Consider the following 18,464-nt stretch of genomic DNA (forward strand, 5'->3'; position numbering starts at 1 on the left):
AGTGTACAGTTAAAAGTCTACAGAAAGAAAATTTCCCAAGACCTGGAAGGAGCTAGCAGTGTGCAGAAATGGCCATCCTACTGCTGGCCCCAGTTCTGTGTTTCCCTGACATAAAACATTTGCTTCAAACCAAGGATAGCATAGAGAGAACTAATTTTCATATCATGGTTTCCTTCTGTTTTCCCAGGTAGGAAGCTATTTCTAAAAAAGGGGCTGTTACCACGTCTGCATAATCACATACCAAAAAAAGATTAATGTTGTTCCTGTAAGCTTTTGCTTAAGTATACCATGGAAAATAACTTTGATGAAATAATTTGCCCAGAGCACTGCTTGTCTGGAAGATTTCTATAATTTAACTGCAGTTCTGTAAATAATTTGGTGATAGACAGGCCATCAGCATAATTTGGTGCTAGACCCATGCAATGTTAAGGAAATGGCCAGCAGGCCAAAATTAAATCAACTGGGACCTAGTATGTACAATGCACATTAAAAACCAGTCCAAATCTATTATTTTTTGGAATATGCTTATTCATTTTATAGGAAGGCACTGATTTTAGCTTTGGAAATTAACACAAAGAAATGTCATGCTTCCTCCCTGCGAGGAAAAGATCACCCACACAGGGTTAATCCTGCAGATCTCCATGAAGATGTACAATATTTTTGCACTGTAACATCCCCAAACTACAGCATTTTGTACCACTTTTGGACTTACCAGTAACTTTCACCAAAGTATCTCAGTTCTCCTGTGCTGATAACCTGTAAAATAGCAAAAGCCATTGCCCTGATTTTTACTCAAGCCATAACCAGGCCTGCAAGATAAGAGGTACAAAATTGTATGCATGGTACATTGCACCTTTAATCATCTACCTACCTGAAATACTTAAGCAAGTAGTTAGACATCTAAATGGTCCAACTACAGGCTTAAAATAAATGAGTTTTGTAATACATGACTGTGTCCACATAATTTGAAAACTGGCGTTCACATCCCATCTCAAGCAAAGTATCATTTCAGCTACCGGCAGATCAGAAACTTAAAGCCAGTATTAGAGACAAGACCAGGCCTAAGATTTAGTATTTCAGCTGAGAAGAGGGGAGAACAAATGACTGCAGGATGCTTCCCACTGCACTGTTTCATTTCTGGGCAAATATTTTTCCATCAGAAATGTCCACAATCAGTATTGCTTTCCTGCATCATCATAATGTAAATGGAGATACGTTCTGGAAACCCTCGATGACTTTTACCAAATGAGAAGGGAATGGCAGGGAAAATAACATACTAAACAAAGGCAACAAAGCCATCCCTCTCAGCTCTACTGGAAAAAGGCCTCAAGAAGCAGACACATTTATACTTCTTTTTAACTGAAAATACAGAGGAGGTGAAGTATATGGGTTAAAAGCCAGCAAAAAGTACTATAAAAAAGCCCACCAGGTATTGTTGCAAGAACCTCTAGATAAGCATCTTAAATCAGGGTAAATTACACACCTCATGCTGGTGACTCGGTCATGGGAAATTATGAAGCTACGTGATGTCTCATTTGTTGTGCTGAAAACAAATGTAAATAAATTACTGAGAGAATCTCATTTACATTTAGAAATTCATCCCGATGCATGACATGACTGCTGATGTTTTTTTAAATGACACTTTGAGAAGAAGTGCCACTATTAAAAACAGATCATAGCCACCTCAGTGAGAGCCTGTGCAAGGGTGCGTGTGTCTGCGCATGAGTGTGCAACGGCAGACGTTCTAGAGAGATCTTTCAGCTCTTTGGGCAAAAGGCTTTCTTTTACTGCTGCACGACCAAAATGGTGGTGCCAGAAGACAAAACCATTGATCCATATTCTTGTGTGCATTTTCCCCCCTCCAGAAGGGGAAGCAGAAAGACAACGTTATGGATTGGCTGCTGCCACTACAACAGAAAGTGCAAATACTAAAATGGTGGGAACAGAAAATAGTGTGGCACATCCCTCCATCATCAAGTGTAATAAAACTTCCCCTTAAATACACACACAAAAAGCCTTTCACTAAGCTTTTATCTCCCCCCTCCATATCTCACATTTTAAGCTGTCACTGAAAAAATTGAGAAGGATATCCAGGAAGCCATAAGATGGAGAGCAAGTTGAACTGCTGTTAGCTAAGCAGCACACATTCAGGCAAATATCCAAATGCTTTAGGAGCTGTCATTCTCCATCCCGCGTGGGAAGGCTGCGAAGAGACGGACTTGCTCGTATCATGATTGCTCTTATTATTACAGCAGTGAAAACACTGCATACTAATGGATGTGTTTTCAGAAAAAAAGACTGTTAGATGGCTTTTTAGACTCTGTGCCTGGCTGTCTGAGCTTCAGCATCTGATATACCCTATCCCTTTCTTTGCTTCCAAAACAGAACTCTAAAAAAAGTTTGTAACACGAGGGCAAATAAAACATATTTCCAAATGGGGACATGACAGTGTTCTACAACCCCACATACGGCAGCATATTTACATAAGCCTGCATAGGTCAGAGAGTTTATTTGTTAAGGGACAAATAAGCAGGCCATGAAATAATTATTTTTCATTGTGCCCTGCCAAACCTACCCAGCCAAAGGCTAAATTGAGCTGCTATTGTGATTATTTGAACTGTGGAGCCAAAAGTCTTCACTGCAAAGCATCCCAGCTGTCCTAAATTTTATTCTGATGGCTAGTTTTCACACTAGCTTGAAACTTGCCAAAAATGCTCCACAAAACAGGCAGGCGGAAGGCTTGCTTTATCCAGACCTACATCAATTACTGATTTAGAGCTGTTCTGAGAACTTGATTATTAACAAATCACTTCCCAAAATTGTTATGACAAGATTCACATATGCAAATGGCAAGCTGCTCATATGTACACAGCTAGCAAAAGAAATTAATACAAAGGTTCCCAGATTTATTTATGGTTATTTCCTATTCTGCTTTACTGCAAATTAGCCACTAAAATATTAAAAGAAAGGGGAGAGATCCAGCTGCACCATCACAGCTTTGACATATGGTGACATGGGAACACCCAGGCCATAAATGCTCAACATGCTTCTATCTTCACCCATCCCCCTGGGGAAAAGGATCTACCAGTGCCTTCTGGCACCAGAGGAAGCAAAACCACCACAGCAGCTCTCAACCTGCAGGTCTGGCCAACACACCAAGGAGAAGGTAGGATTAACCTGAAAACAGCTGACGACGGGCTTCGGAGGATATTTCATATTTTAAACAAGGTTGACAGTGGAGGAGGGGGAACAACAAATATAATATTTTTTTAAACCTCATGCTTCAAAGCTTAAATTAATCCCTAATAATGAAAGATTAGGATGAGAACATGTAGAGAGAAGATTATCCCAAGTCTGCCCATTGTGAGGCTCTTAAAACTGTACTTGAGGTGCCTGGGGTTGGTCATTGCTAGAGACACAGCAGGAGGATCTTGGGAACGATTAATTTCATACTCTTTACATTTCGTCTTAAATAACTAAGACACAAACAAAAGACAAAGAGGCTAATTGTTTTGAAGGCAGCAGACTTATAAATAAATGAAATGCCCACCACTTGGTATCAGGCTGTACATACCACAACCCTGACCAGACAAGTGCACCTTGCTGCAGCTGCCCTCCTTCTCCTCCACACCTCCTCCTATTCTTCATCCTGTTTGTAATTTCACTGTAATATCCTCAGGGCAGCAACCACTCCACATTTACACATGAATTAGAACAACACCTCGAACAATGGCATACCAGTCCTGATTGGACCTGGACTGCTCCTGGGAATGCTGCTGGGAACAGTACTATAAAAAGAGCTCATAAATGTATAGAGTTCAGCACAGAAACACACACACCACCACCTCCCCCCCCCCCCACCTTTTAACACAGTTAACATCACCAGACTGTTAGCTATGTTTTCACAATAAAACTGCAGATAGTTTATGCCATTTCTAAGCTCCAAGACAGTTGCAGGATATGTAACTAAGATCCAGCAGACCTCCACCAGGACACTCTGTGAAGTCAGGCCTTTGCAGTGGACCCTGCCCTTATTGCTCAGTTCGACAACAGAAATGCTATGGGATCATGCTATAGAGGTCAAGGCTTCAGGTTGAATCCTGCTAGAATTTGCATGGAAGCTGATCCAATGATGAGCTGGGGACATTCAGAATGGGTAACCAAAGAAAGCCACAAACACCCCTGTGCAACCATTACAGAACCAACCTTATTAGCCCAAATTCCCTTCTGATTTCGTTCCTTGGGAGAGGCTTTTGACCTTTGAGCTAATGTTTTAATATATTCTGGAATTTCAAATTCTGTACATAATAAACTAGTTATTTTCAGGTACTTCAGCTATAAATAACTCCAATACAAAATTTTAACTTGCTCTGGTACTCAGTCATGCTATTTTTAACTGAAAATATAACAAATAGATTTGAAAATCTTTAGCAACATATTTCCATTTTTCCAACTATTCTGACACATGAATTATTTTGTTGGACTTTCTCCTGAAGGACTATGAGTGGCCAGTATGCTTCACAAAGAGCAAAGGAAAAAGGAAAGGAGTGGGTACAAGTAAGGTGGCAAATCAATGAGTAACTTGAGTGCATGTGTAAAGTCAGGCACCTGAGCCCCCTTTAAAGTCAGGTTCTATGTTGTGGTCACTTTTTCCAATAGTTAATATCTAGAAAAAATGAAAAAAATAGCCAAAATGTAAAACACATTAAGAATCTTGATTAGAACGGACACTTTGTCAGGCTTTCATTGATAGGGCACCAGAAATTTACCTTAAAAATTTATCATACAGATAACAGCTGTTAGCAACTGCATTAATCTCTTTCAAAATAAATTAATTTTTTTTTAAAAGCACAAATGATTATTTGTTGACTTCCAGATGACAGATCTCTTTTTTATTTGACTAAAAATTCTATACAATCAAATTGTGTGTAAAATCCAAGATCATAATTCCTTTTTCTCTGGCTCTTGATGGGATGGCAGCAGTACAGGGCCCTTTATGTGCTCTTCTATGTAACTTTACACTCAATGCAAATTTTTTCCATGGCATAAATGTGGAGATCTTCTGTCTCACGGAGGTGTGACCCTCCTTGCTGGACATTCTCAGCCTGAGTACTTCAGCTTCTCTATGAACTGCCTGAAACTTGTGACTTAGCTCTTGTTTTTTTTGCTTGGCATGCCCACAGCTCCAACCAAAGCAAACTCTGTCCAGTGTCACACTTCCACTGTGGAGAAAAGATTCCTCAGGTATGACCTTTTTACTTCTACAAAGACAGTAAGAGACCGAGGTCTATACGGAAGAGGCTGCTGACAGCCCTGCACACACTCAGTCATAGCCAGATATGTGACAAAGTCCAATTAAATCCTATTAGGGAATAATACAAATGACAGAGCTTAAAGAATACAGTTAGCTCCTAATTAGACAGCCCATAAATCTGTTCAGAACCTTCAGAACTTACCACCAGAACAAGAATCTCAGGACCTTTCACTGAGTTTCATTTTAACAGACCTGTTGTCCACTGAACCAACAACTCTGCTGCTTACAGACAAGATATTTCATCAACTTAAATACTATTAAAAGATGATTATGCACTGAGCTTTCCTGAAATTGTGTAACATTTGCATGGTATAACACATACTCGTACTTGTTCACTGCAGTCTGATTCAAAGTGCTATAAATATGTTTGCCCTTTCTGCTAAGCCCGCCTAAGGGATTAGCAACCCCCCAAAAGTTCAGTTGAATATTAACTGCATTAACTTTGCAGACTGTAACATACTGTTACACTCAAACAGCCTACGGTGTGGTATGGATGACTTGCTTAATAAAAAATGTTTTCTTGCAAAGCCCGATTGCTAGAAAAAAGAATTTGCCTTGTCAAAGGGGGTGACCTCCTCCATTTAACTTCATAAAGCAAACAAACAAAAGGGAGAACTGTACAGGGATGTCCAGAGAAATGTTTATCATTTCATCTGTCAAACCAGATGGACTTCCCTTGGCAACACAGCACCAGCTCCACTCTACGTTAGAAATTAAGTCAGCTCACCATGAAAAAAACCTGTGAAATACAGCAGCAAAAGTGTCACCTACTGTAGTAATGTGAACTCAAAAACTGTAAAAGAAGAATGTTTGCTTACTTATTTTGTTAAGTAAGAAGAGCTTTGCGTGCCAACTCCCATAAAAAGCTCATGCACTGGAAGACTTCTCATCACATCACAAGTTATATGGTGGTGAAGACAAATAAAAAGAGAGGAAATATTTAAAAGTTGGAAGAGGGAAAGTTGATAGGAGTGTGAAAGGGAGCTGACTTGACAGCTAGTGACAAAAGTCAAGGAAGTGCAGATTCTTGAACCTCCCAAGCAAAAGGCTCCCAGGCAGAGGTGGGGGGTGACTGGCAGTATCTGATCCAAAGATGAAGAAAGGAAAAGAAAAAGAGGAAAATGAGAAAGGCTAGGAGAAGTTTCTTAAGGTTATAAGGTAAAAAAGCATGCAATAGATTGCTAAAATACTTTTAAAGATTAAAAAACCCTCCCTTGTTATAACTGCAGTAATAAAAATATAGAGTCTGTCTATTACGGGATGAAAACACAAATTGTATAATACGGGTTTTTTTGCTTTTATAAAAATATACAGATGACACGAACCTTCTCTGTGCTGCAGTGGGAATGCGTAACAATACTCAAAAGACCTTGATCCTGAACACTGCAATGAAACCTTTCTCATTTGGTTTTCAAGGATCATGTCTATATCAATTTGTAAAAACACACTCTCCCATACGAGGGACTTGGGTGTTATAGAAAATAAATCCAAACTTTGAGAATTAGAAGCCGTATTTCTTCATAATGCCGGACATTTACTTGCTTCTGCCATTCACCATCACCATTATGTTGTCTAAGAATGGAGACCAACAATAGATGTAGGTAATTACACAAGAACTTAAACTGCAGAGAGCTTCAGACCACAGCATTAAACTGGAATTAAAGCTTTACAGGAAAAGAGAAATGTTTCACTCCCTGCAATCACCTCACTCCCTCAAACACACACTGCACACCTGCTACCCACCAGCCAGATGGGACTGAATTCTCCTGAATCAGATCTTGGATTTTTAAGCTCAGCTTGAGTTCAATTGTATTTCAAGACATGAAAATATATTATCATTTCACATTCAAAAAATTACACCAGTGTCCAGGAACTCCTAGTTTCAGTGCTGCTTGCACAATTAGATATGTATTAAAGTGGGATTACTTCCCCAAATGTACTAATAGAAATAAATAAAATGCAGCTTTGCATCAACATCTAATTTAATTGCACATGTTCACTTAATACATGAAAAACAGAAAAAATCTGATTTTATATCATCAGCGTGTTAAGTGAGATTGGGAATTCAGCTAATTTGCAGTGACCAGTAGTGTTTTTTAAAAGTCCACAAAGGCAATTTAGCAGCCCAAACTCACTTAAACATTGTAGGAACTGTCCCTTAATGCACAGGTATCATAAAATATTAACACATGTTAAGCAAAAACTGGGAAGCATTATATTCCTAGAGAATTTGCTAAGCTTGCATAATGTAACATTTGTCGTCAATAAAGTTTCTTCAGTTAAGAGATGTCTAGCCTGTCCTCCACAAGGTCTCTTTTTTCCTCCCTCCATTCCAGCAGCACAGCTCCACCAAATCCCTGTTGCCTGCACTTCAGTGGAGTGCCAGCAACTGGCGAAGTCACACTTTTAATTGGGATTGGTCTTTCCCCACCTTTTTCTTCAGTCCTGAAACCAACTTGAGACACGCAGGGGGTTAACAAGTTGCCGGTCATCAGCGAGCCGGTCTCCGCAGGGGCTGCGGGCATCTGGAAGCTGCTGTTGGTGGTGTTCCGCCAGAGCCGCGCCTGGCAAGTGCCAAGGCGCAGGAATGCGAGTCCTGCCTGCTTGGCCAGCCTTGGACTGACCTTTAGTCGTAACGGGGAACAGGAGTTTTGTTAGTGAACACAGAGTTCTGGTCTACACATTTTTTAAATTGATTATTTTATTGATGTAAAGTGCCCAGGTGCCCTCACGACAGTCACTAATATAGATTTTGAAAATAGAATTAATTAAGGGCCAGTCTGGACCACCTTTACTGTCACCATGTAGTACCCTTTTCTACAAGTAACAATGCTATCAACCAGCGAGCACGAGTGGAGTGTTTGAGGAGTATTTCATTACATCCCAAAACACCTGACCATGGAGGTCAAGATCACTGTCACCTATCTATGAGTACACACATACACACACACACACGCATTCCCTCTCCTCTCCTACCTTCCAAAAGAGGAACCAAGCACAGAAAACTTCACTGGCCAAAGGCAGTGCCAGAGCTGCGCCGCTCCAGGCTCCGTCCGTCCGGAGAACGGCACGGGGAGCGTGGCATGGGGAGAGGCTGAGCAGGAGCAGAGCAGCCTGGCATGCAGGCTAATCTGAATTACACTCATCCAGCCCTCGAAATGGTTCCTCATTAGCTGTGGGTTAATGGAGTCCCAATGAGTAGTGTTATTTTCATCCCCTGCCTACTGAACACAAAATTCATTTGCAAATATCCTGTAAAATACTGCAAAGCAAGCCAAAGAGATATGACAACATAAGAGGCATACTATTTATGGAATGCACTTACCGTCATTTAGAAAAGGAAGCTGACATGAGCAACAGCCTAAATTTAGCAACACATTTAGTTTTTATTCACTAGTCACAATGACAACATTTTAGAAGGCTACCGCACACCTTGTGCACTGAAAGGTTCCACTGAAATCAAGACAGACTTTGATCTGAAAGGAATTTGGGATCAGCTCCTTAATGAATACAACACTGAGTTAAATTAAGGCAATCACCATCTTGACTTTCTATTCCAAGTAGATATAAAATTACATTGATTGCAGGAAATGGTGGCATTCAAACAATATTGCAATGGCCAAAGCCTGAAAGCTAAATTCATTGTCAAGCTAAACTAGGCTTTCAGAGGGCACCATTTGATTTGAGACAAAAAAGCATCTGCAAACCACGTATTTTCAATTAATAGTATAAAAGGCACAGAGTAAGAAAGGAAAAACACGGGTCAATATGCCACACACCACTCTAAGAAGCAGAGTCTCTACATGAAGATAGTGTGCATATACATATACATGTATGTGTATATATATCTATATATGTGAGTGCATGCGTTTTGGGTTTTTTTGTTGCTTTTTTTTTAAGGCAGCCTGCACTACAAAGGCCAAATTTGAGATCCAGAAAGGCACAATGCATCTCTGAACAGCCTGACAATGCTCATTTACCCACACTATCGTTAATTCAAAACTAATTTCAAATCAACAGCACACAAAGTTAAACCTAGTTCTTTTGAAAACTCAAAAAAAGAATTAATTCGAACCCTTACCTTTGGCACCTTAAAGACTTTTGGCCATGACTTACCTGTATAAATAGAAAGAACTAATTTACTACAGAAATGCCCATGGGCAAACATGTTCTGGCTAATGAAGTGTTCAGCTTTTGCATGATTAACCAGCTGGTGGGGGTGGTGTAAAAATCACAGGGCATAAAATAATAAGAAAAATTGATTAGCAGCTCTCTTTTAAAGCACTCTATGAAAAATTTCCTTATTTTTGCTGAGCAGTTTAGAAAGTGACTGTACAGAAAGACAGACTTGAATGACTTACCAAGGAGTCAGGCAGAGACTGCACCAGGCACTCACTCCTCCAAGACCTGCATCGCAGAGAGGTTCAAGTGAAAAGCAAGATACCAACCAACACCATGGCTGGATGACTTATAAAACAGGTCCTGCCACTAGTCATAAGGGTAATTTTTCTACTGTATTGCAAAAGACATTATATAAAGTTAAAACTATGATTATGCCTTTACTCAGTTCAGTTTCTTCCCCAATGCTCTCTACACTTGAACACCTGAGCTGGCTATAGCTATTCCCATGAGACAATTTAAGGAGTGCCTCCATATGAGCCCAGGGATTCACATGCTACTTAGAAATAATGCACATATTTAGGTGATGCTACGTAAAAAAGATGGGGTTTGCACTCACTAGGGACAAAAACCCTCTTGCCCTTCCCATCCTGTACAAGGGGTTCCTTACAAGCTCACATGCTCTGCCCTCAAAATAGGACCTAATTAGTGTACAAATATTTGGCAGACAGGTCAGGAAAATAAATTTATCATTAACTCTCCCCTAAACCAAGGCAGGTTATCCTGGAACAGTTTCACTTCTTACACATTTGCTCTGGGTAACCCTTCAGCTCAGGTACAACTAGCATATAGCAGTTTCTTTAAGAAGTAAACCCACATATTTTTGGCATGGCATGGAATTATTGGAGATATATGAAAAAGCTGCTCACATAAAACATAGGTACCAGGAATAAAAAATAAAAGCAAAAATTTAAGTTACAGATAATTTACAATAGGCCATTGTCATAGTCAGGGTCCCTCTTTAATGTCATTGCTTCCATGGAAAATGCATGTTTTACACCTACTTATGGACTTTCAAAGACTGGTTTACAGCTATGTACCATGGGAGACAGGCAAAGAATTTGCATCTCAGGGATTTGCAATGTGTTCCAGCCCTGCGGATGCAACCATAACTCCAATGCTGGGACTTCATGGGCTGGGAATTTACATTAACAATATATAAGCGGTCCCCTTATATTCACAGCAGACATTGCCTTCTCGAGAGTCTTCTCTTGTGATATGTGATGGCATATGGGATTCTTTGTGAGGAGCAACAATTTTATCTGAAGTAAGAGTTATTTTTTAAGAGAAGAACCAAAGAAGAACTCTGAAGCCCATTTTCCTTCTTTTCATGACTCCTGTATTTACTTTAATTACCACTTTCTAAGGAAGATAGTATCATTTTAAATGCACCCAAAGAAAGATTTTTCCATGAAGTTTCCCTATAGGAACCAAGAAGATTATCCTGAGAACAGATCACACCTACACCAAATACTCACAATGAAGAACTGGTCAGGCCCATGCAGGTTAGATAACTCTACAAATATTCCATAGAGGTCTTTCTTTCTTATCAGGTACATCCGAGAGATCTTCTCACTAACTTCAGGGTCAGTCAAGACTTCCAATATCAAAGAGGTTTTTGCTGTTTTCAAGGCATAGCTGGATCATTGGGATCTTTATACACTTGCACAGATCTTTCTTTCAAGCCTCCACTTACTTTTTGGAAACATTTCTACATATTAACACTTAAGAAAGTGGGCATAGAGCAGACACGAGCAAACCAAAATAGAGGAAAACTGGAAACACTGGCATTTCTCTCAGTACATCAGTTGTGAAAGTGCTATTTCCAGATAGAATTCATCAGAAAAAGAGAAATTTCTAGTTAAGCAAGAAGTGGTATTAAATTCCACTTAAGTCTAATTTCTATGGTCATATTTGAATCATGAGCCATTTCTAAAATGTCGTGTATTTCTAACTCTGATGCAGTGGGACCTTGACAACACTGGAGCTTGTAAGCTGTGTTTGAAGCTATTTTCAAACATGGTAGCAGCCTAATACGGTTGCAACACAATTTATTAATTGCAGCTATACTTGCTAAGAAATTATGCTGTGCAGTATCTAAGTAACATCATAATTTTAGCTAGCCTACTTGTTTCAAAAGTAAAATTTTTTTAAAGCCTGTTTGTAACAGAAAGTGAATGCTTGTTAAAACTGTACTTCCTTAAAGGAATTCAGAAACACTGATATGAGGCACAGCTGGTTTACAGAAGGCAAAACCTAATTCTCCAGACCTGTGCATCATACTTCAGAAGCTTTATGTAATTATCTGTTTGTTTACTTTTGAGCAATTGCTTTGGAAGAGCCCCCCAGTGAGTCTGCTGTGTGCTTTGCAGAGGGGTCAAGCACAACACACTGGCTGCACACTGCAGGTTTGCCTCCAAAGAACAAGCATACACAAAGGTATTTAGGTGCCTAATTCCACTTACATCCACTCTCAGTGAGACCAATAGAGAGTAAGTGCCTCTGAGGACATGATCCTTTGACATCAATGTGGATTCCTCAAACAGAACCAGGTCCATGCTTTTATGGACACCAAAACAGCAGAAAATAAAGACATTCTGCTATGTGGCTTTCTTACCCTCTTCTATGTCGGAGTCTCTTGAAGACCACGGTTCTTGGTAAAGGACATAAGAGCCAAACAGGCTGGTCTAATTAACCAAAGTTTTTCATACTAATTAGGAACAACATGAGCATTAAGCAATCAATAGGACACCTTATGACACTACTACTTAAGTCTGCTTTGACTACTTCTGGTTCACCTGTACCCTTGAAGCATATTTAGAGGGTTCTTCCTGACACCCTCCCACGTAACATCAATTTTTAGCAACAACCATCTTTCCCATTACACTAGAAATTGATAAGCAACATTGTTAACCTATGTGATGCAGCTAAAAGTCAGATATAAAGTGCCAAAAGAATTTTATTTTTAAAATTTGGTAAAGTATCTTGATCACTTCTAATGTGATATACACTTGACCAGTGAGTAACATAGTATGATATTCACTACACTGCAAACAAGTTGCATACAAACTTGTTTAATACACACATCCCACACAGGAGCAAGGGGAACCATGCTCCACCATTCACTGTACACTCAGCAACTTACTTCCAAATTCATATGAAATAACAATGCAATAATTTTTTCAAAAGTCATTTAAAGCTCTTTCTGAATAACTTCTTAGGGACAGCTGGCAAGAAAGTAATATGTCTTAAGTACAGATTAAAAGAGAAAACCTGCAAAGCATCCTTTCCAATTGAGAGACACAACTGCTAAAATTAGTTCTTGGAATTTCTCCTTTGGGTGCCAGTTCAGATCTTCCTCCAAATGACCACTAACAATCAATCCTACTGACTTTGAAATAATCCACAAGTACTCAGTAAGACCTGTTTGCTGATTAGGTGCCTGCAACCCTCTCATGAAACATCACATTCTCATACCCTTATTTTAAAAAAATGCACTTTTGTTTCAGTGTCCTGAAACTAACTGTACAAACACAAAGAACTCAGATGCCCTCTCAACCCCCACTGGAAGTGACAAGTGAGTCTTTCTAAAATTGCAGACACATACTGTCAAGTGTAGGTGTTTGTAAACAAGTTTGGAAATGTTTCTAATTATAAACCGTAGGAGTTAAAATTAGAAATCCAATCCGCTAGCCTTAAAAAAAAGAACTTCCAAAAGTGTTCATCTAAATGGGAGCAACCAGTGATGTTTCATTTAGTAACAAGAGCAGAATTTCTGTGCCAAGCAGCACACTGCTCTTTATCAAACTTTCTACTATGAGTTCCATTACATTTCTTAAAAAAAAAAAAAATTAAAAAAAAAGATTTGATAAGAATTTTAATTTGCTGTCATACTATGATACCGTATATTTGAAAGTACAATCTAAAAATACCCTATTCACAGGTCTCCGGCGTTTCACATAATTATAAAGAAGGGAAAAAAAATGTTCCCAAATCTTCTTAATCTGTCTTGGCTGACAACATCAAAGTTCGGCTTTTATGGGGAGCTTCCCACGCTGACCTTCTGAGAACTCAAACCAAACTCTGCTTGTGGGAGCCTTACTCTTCTGGATGAAGTTCTCCTCAATAACCTCAACTACTGTAAAGCTTGGCTTGCCTGACACAAAACTGCCAAGAGACAAAACTCAGCAGGGCAACACCACAGTTCTGGCTGATGGAGATCTTGGGATGCTGTCACTGAACTTGAGATGTCTCAGACTTGTCTTCACTACTCTGATGTGGAGGTCAGAAATGCAGCTCTAAGGAGCCACGTGCTTCAACCAACACTTCAGACAGAGGCTGAGAAAAGGCAAATCCTGAAGCCCTCATACACCATTTACAGTGCACTATGACAAGATGGTGCAGGCACAAAGATGGACTTTACCTTTGCAGAAGTGTAGGGAGAAAGCAGAACTAAGGGAGAGGGAGCTCTCTTAAGGGGAAAAGAAATAAGATTAATTAATCTCATTATTTCATAAAGGAAACATAACAGCACATTTGAACATTTCAGAATAGCTTCTGCTGATTACAAGTGAGCAAACATGAAATAATTGCAAAGAAACTCAGCTGTGGCCTTGATTCAAGAACAGGGTAGTCTTCTGCTGCACTGTTCTGAAGAAAATGGAAAGGAACGTGGATTAAACAGTGAAGACCTGTTCCCTAAAGGTGGGACTGGCTCTACCCAGGAGATATCCCTCTGTTCCCCACCTACAGCACAGACAGGCGCTGGGAGGGGGAGGGAAAAAATAACTCTTTATCCCCTGCACAGCCAGTCTCCTCCTCCTACTCCACTGTGCTGTTACATGACAGAGGAAAAGCTCAAATCCATCCTCCTAAAGAACCAGGACAGAAAGTAAGCTGCCCATGTCTCATCACAGTCAGGGAGCTATTTCACATAATAACCACTATCCAACTTTTCCTTTTCCTTCCCTTCCTTTTCTTTTTAGCCTTTGCTCTGTAAAAATAATAGTGTAAAAATATTAGTTTTTCTGGAGAACCTTTTGAAATTCACTGCAGTCAACAAACATGACCATACCAGTTAAGTGCTGTAAAGTCTTGTACCCAGCAAGTACAGTGCTTTCAAAGCAGGAGACTTGCAGGTGGCACTTCCTTTGCTGCAAGTCATAATACCGTAAAATAATGGAATGGTTTGAGTTGGAAGCGACGGTCATCAACTTCCAACCCCACTCCGATGGGCAGGGACAGCTTCCACCAGACCAGGTTGCTCTAAGCACCATCCAACCTGGCCTTGAAAACTGCCAGGCCTGAAGCATCCAGTTTCTCTTGCAACATGTTCCAGTGTCTTACCATCCTCACAGTAAAAAATTTCTCCCTAATATCTCATCTAAACCTGCCCTCTGTCAGTTCAAAGCCATTTTCCCTTGGCTTACACCCTGCTAAAAAGTGTCCCCATTCGTTCTTACAGGTCACCTTTAGGTACTGGAGACTATAAAACCTCCTCAGGGCCTTCTCCAGGCTGAACAATCCCAACTTCTCTCTGCATAGGAGAAGTGCTCCAGCCCTCTGAGCATCTTTGTGGCCTCTTCCAGACTCGCTCCAATCAATGGGTCTACATTCCTTCCATGCTGGGGACTCCAAAGCTGGACACAGCTCTCCAAGTGGGGTCTCACCAGAGCAGAGGAGAGGGGGAGAATCCCCTTCCTCAACCTGCTCGCCATGGTGCTTCTGTTGTAGCCCAGGATATGGTCGGCTTTCTGGGATGCAGGAGCACATTGATGGGTTTTGTTGAGCTTCTTATCAACTAACCTGGAATTTAAGCCATTCTCTGTGTTTTTAAGACAACTACTTTGTGTGTGTGTGTGTGTCTGTGTGTGTGTGTGTGTGTGTGTAAGTAAGCAAGGGATGGAGAAGCCACTTTGGTGAAGGGACCACAGTAATTAGGAACAGAGTGATGATGGTGCATCTCACCTGCAGCTGCAGGTGGTTGCCTCTACCCCTCTTTTCCTAGGCTTTGGTACCTCATCCTCCCCTTTCCTGGCCGGTGCTGTGAGAGCTCCCCCTCCTGTTCCAGTTTAACCAACATTAGACCTTGTCCTACTGGAAACACATCCTGAGTGAACAGAGCAGGTTCTAAGACAGCCTCAGTAAACTAGGTTTCCTGCTACAAACTGACAACAAATTAATTCCCTGATGGGGGAAACAGTATAAACTTCCAACTAAAACCTATGAAAGTTTACTTCTGTATTAAACATATATTTATATTCACATGCCCAAGTTGGTATACATACTGTGGATATTGTATATATATAATATTTACACATATATTTCCACATGTGTATGGGCATGCACACACACACACAAACACATACACACATGTAGCAAATCTTTAATGCTACTAACTTCATTGCTATTTTAATTCCAAGCAAGGATAAAAATCATTAGTTTCTACAAGCCCATCTAATCTTCTGAATGTATCCGTACCAGACTCACCTAGAAAAACATTTTTTTCTAAATGAATACATACTGGAGCTGTGTTTGCAAGTGCAAAAAAACCCAGGCTTTTCACTGGGTATATAAATATTTTAATTAATAATAAGTATGTATTTAGGAGATTCTGCATAAAAGTCTAGATCAGATAGGGCAATTAACCCATTACAGTTTTCTAAGATATTAGATGAAAGAAAATACATTGAGGAAATGCATATTCAACCTTAAATTAAGCATATGAGTGGTAAAATAATTTCAGATAGTGCTTTATTGCTAATATTTTCTGCATGCTCCAAATGAAAGCATGAAGAGCAGTGCGATTGCATATATCTTCTACCAAAAATAGCTGAAAAATACTATAGAAGAGTGCCTGCTGGGTTGGTTATAAAAGTAAAGTATAATCCATTAACTGCTAATTAGAAGCATCAGAAGCAGGCTTTGCTGCAATAAGAGCTGGCCCCCCTAAGTAGATGTTTCTGTAACCATTTAAAGGCACAGGGTTTCTCCAGTTGCTGAGAATGGAGCTTGGATGGTTTCAGCATAAAGGCCATGTGAAAAGAGACTATGGCACTTGGCCATGTTACCCAGCTGTTTTCTAAATATGATGACAGGTGCCATTTTTTCCATTTGATCGTGGAACGTAATACATCTTCAAACAAATTTTCCCCAACTAGTCTGGTGCAGTTACATTTCAGAGATTCAAATATAAGAATGTTTGCTTTTTTTCTCTGACAGACACATATTGCAGAGTCTTTGGCAGATATTTCATTATCGGCCTTTTTCTTAAAGCTGAATTTTTAGTTTATTTATTATTTTTCTTTCTGTCATTGTAGAAGGGCAAGAATAAGCACTTGAGCAAAGGATTTAATTCTGAAGGACTTAAAAAGGGGAGTGGGGGGAAGCTACTATTTATAATTAGACAATAAATTTGACTTAAATAAGGAAGAATCCTCTCCTCTCTGTTCACTACTTCCTAAAGGATGGGAAGCATAGCCATAATTTCTCCTCTTCTTTATCCAACTAGCTACCTGGTCAAACTGATCTCCTTTCCTACCACTGAAAGGACAAACAGGTCTTTTGATCCATTTGCCTATGAAAAGATCTTAAAGGGTTAGAGCAAAAAAAGGTGAAGCCAGAAGAAATCCCAGTACTGCAGCTCCCTGCAGAAGTACCCAAGACAAAGAAAGCAGCAATTACGGACATGAACAACAAAGAGATGATGCCTTGAAATGGACCACAGGCTCCAAACCCCAGCCATGCTGCGTGTGGGGCCAAAGGGAGCCCAGCTTCCTCCAGGGCTGGAGTTGCCTTGAGCAGTGCAAGAGGACAGGATACAAGTCAAGCTGCACAACTTGAAAAATTAGGCAAAAATCAACTTTAACTAACTAACTTCCCATGTTAAAAAGGGGATGTAGCTAGCACATGGGGAAATAGTTCAGGTCAATGTTTTGGGCTTTTCATCTCCATGGATCAATCAACTAGGAAACATAGGAAGAAAATGTGCATGGGGCAAGAAATGAGGGCATTTAGCTTTTTTCTTTCTGCCCTATTTTCATCTACAACACAGAAGAAATTTCTTTTAAAATGGTGAAAGAGGGGCATCCATTAAGGAAAACTAAGATGGTAACAAATAATATTAGAAAGGTAAACATCTAAGAAACAATAAAACTAAGATTACAGTAGAAACAATAAAACCAAATTTAGTTTAAACCAATGTCTTAAATATTTGTTAACCCCAGCAGAAGCTCTTACAAGGCAGACGAGTATATCTGTTTTCATTCTGTATATAAGAAAACAACCGTAAAATGCCCCAAAGCCACGGAGGGAGTCAGCGTCAAAGACATGATTAGTAGTTCAGAAGTTATCTGATTCGGGTCACATGGTGTTCCAAAAACCATACCTAAATATAGCATGCAAGAGATCTGCACAAAGAGCAATCCCATGATGGGAGCACACTAAACTCTCCACAAAATTAATTAGGGTTATTTTGAGGCAACCAAAGGAAAGCAAGAAGGGGGGAAAAAAAAAAATCAATCCTTGCCCTGCCCACTTCTGCAAGAGCAGATGTCTCTGGTATGAACAAGCCTCAGTGTTCAACCCAGGCACCAGCACCAATGTGGAAGGTGGGTGGGGGGCACAGCGTGGCTGCATTAAGGAATACAGCTCTCTGGGGAAGAGGATGACACTGTCAGCAAGGGGACCAGGAGGAAGCCAATACTTGAGTTCTGCTGTCGCTGTTAACAGCATCCTTCTAACACAGAAACAAAACCACCTATTAGGAGAGGGGAGATCCATGTAAACAATACCTTTGGCACAGATCAAGACTCTGGGAAAAAACGAATCCTTCCCAAGGTAGAATGGAAAGAAAATTTCCTGCTGGAAGTTGTTACCCCTGAAAACCTCCATTAGCTTTACCCCTTGACAAGGAGGAGGATTTTCTCACACAGCTGAAAGAACTACCTCTAAAAGCCTTCTCTATACTTAG

General features: G+C 40.0%; 1 protein-coding gene across 34 annotated transcripts in view; it reads right to left on the bottom strand.

Annotated features, from left to right (window-relative positions):
• Positions 1–18,464, bottom strand: part of ESRRG (estrogen related receptor gamma) — a 387,839-nt gene that overhangs the window by 328,171 nt on the left and 41,204 nt on the right. For 6 of the 34 annotated variants that reach the window (XM_058835865.1, XM_058835863.1, XM_058835850.1 and 3 more), the window contains exon 2: positions 9,676–9,721. The exons of 12 other annotated variants lie outside the window; for them this stretch is intronic. Coding sequence is in view for 7 of the 22 variants with exons in the window: in XM_058835831.1 (XP_058691814.1) it covers positions 9,676–9,721 (46 nt within the window). In the remaining 15 variants the exon portion in view is untranslated. Of the gene's footprint in view, positions 1–712; positions 757–1,483; positions 1,544–7,745; positions 7,765–8,290; positions 8,488–9,395; positions 9,449–9,675; positions 9,722–18,464 lie in introns of those variants that run through there. 16 more of the 34 variants (XM_058835867.1, XM_058835849.1, XM_058835838.1 and 13 more) reach the window with 12 other exon arrangements.

This window comes from Poecile atricapillus, chromosome 3 (genome assembly GCF_030490865.1).
Source record: "Poecile atricapillus isolate bPoeAtr1 chromosome 3, bPoeAtr1.hap1, whole genome shotgun sequence".
Taxonomy (NCBI): Eukaryota; Metazoa; Chordata; class Aves; order Passeriformes; family Paridae; genus Poecile; species Poecile atricapillus.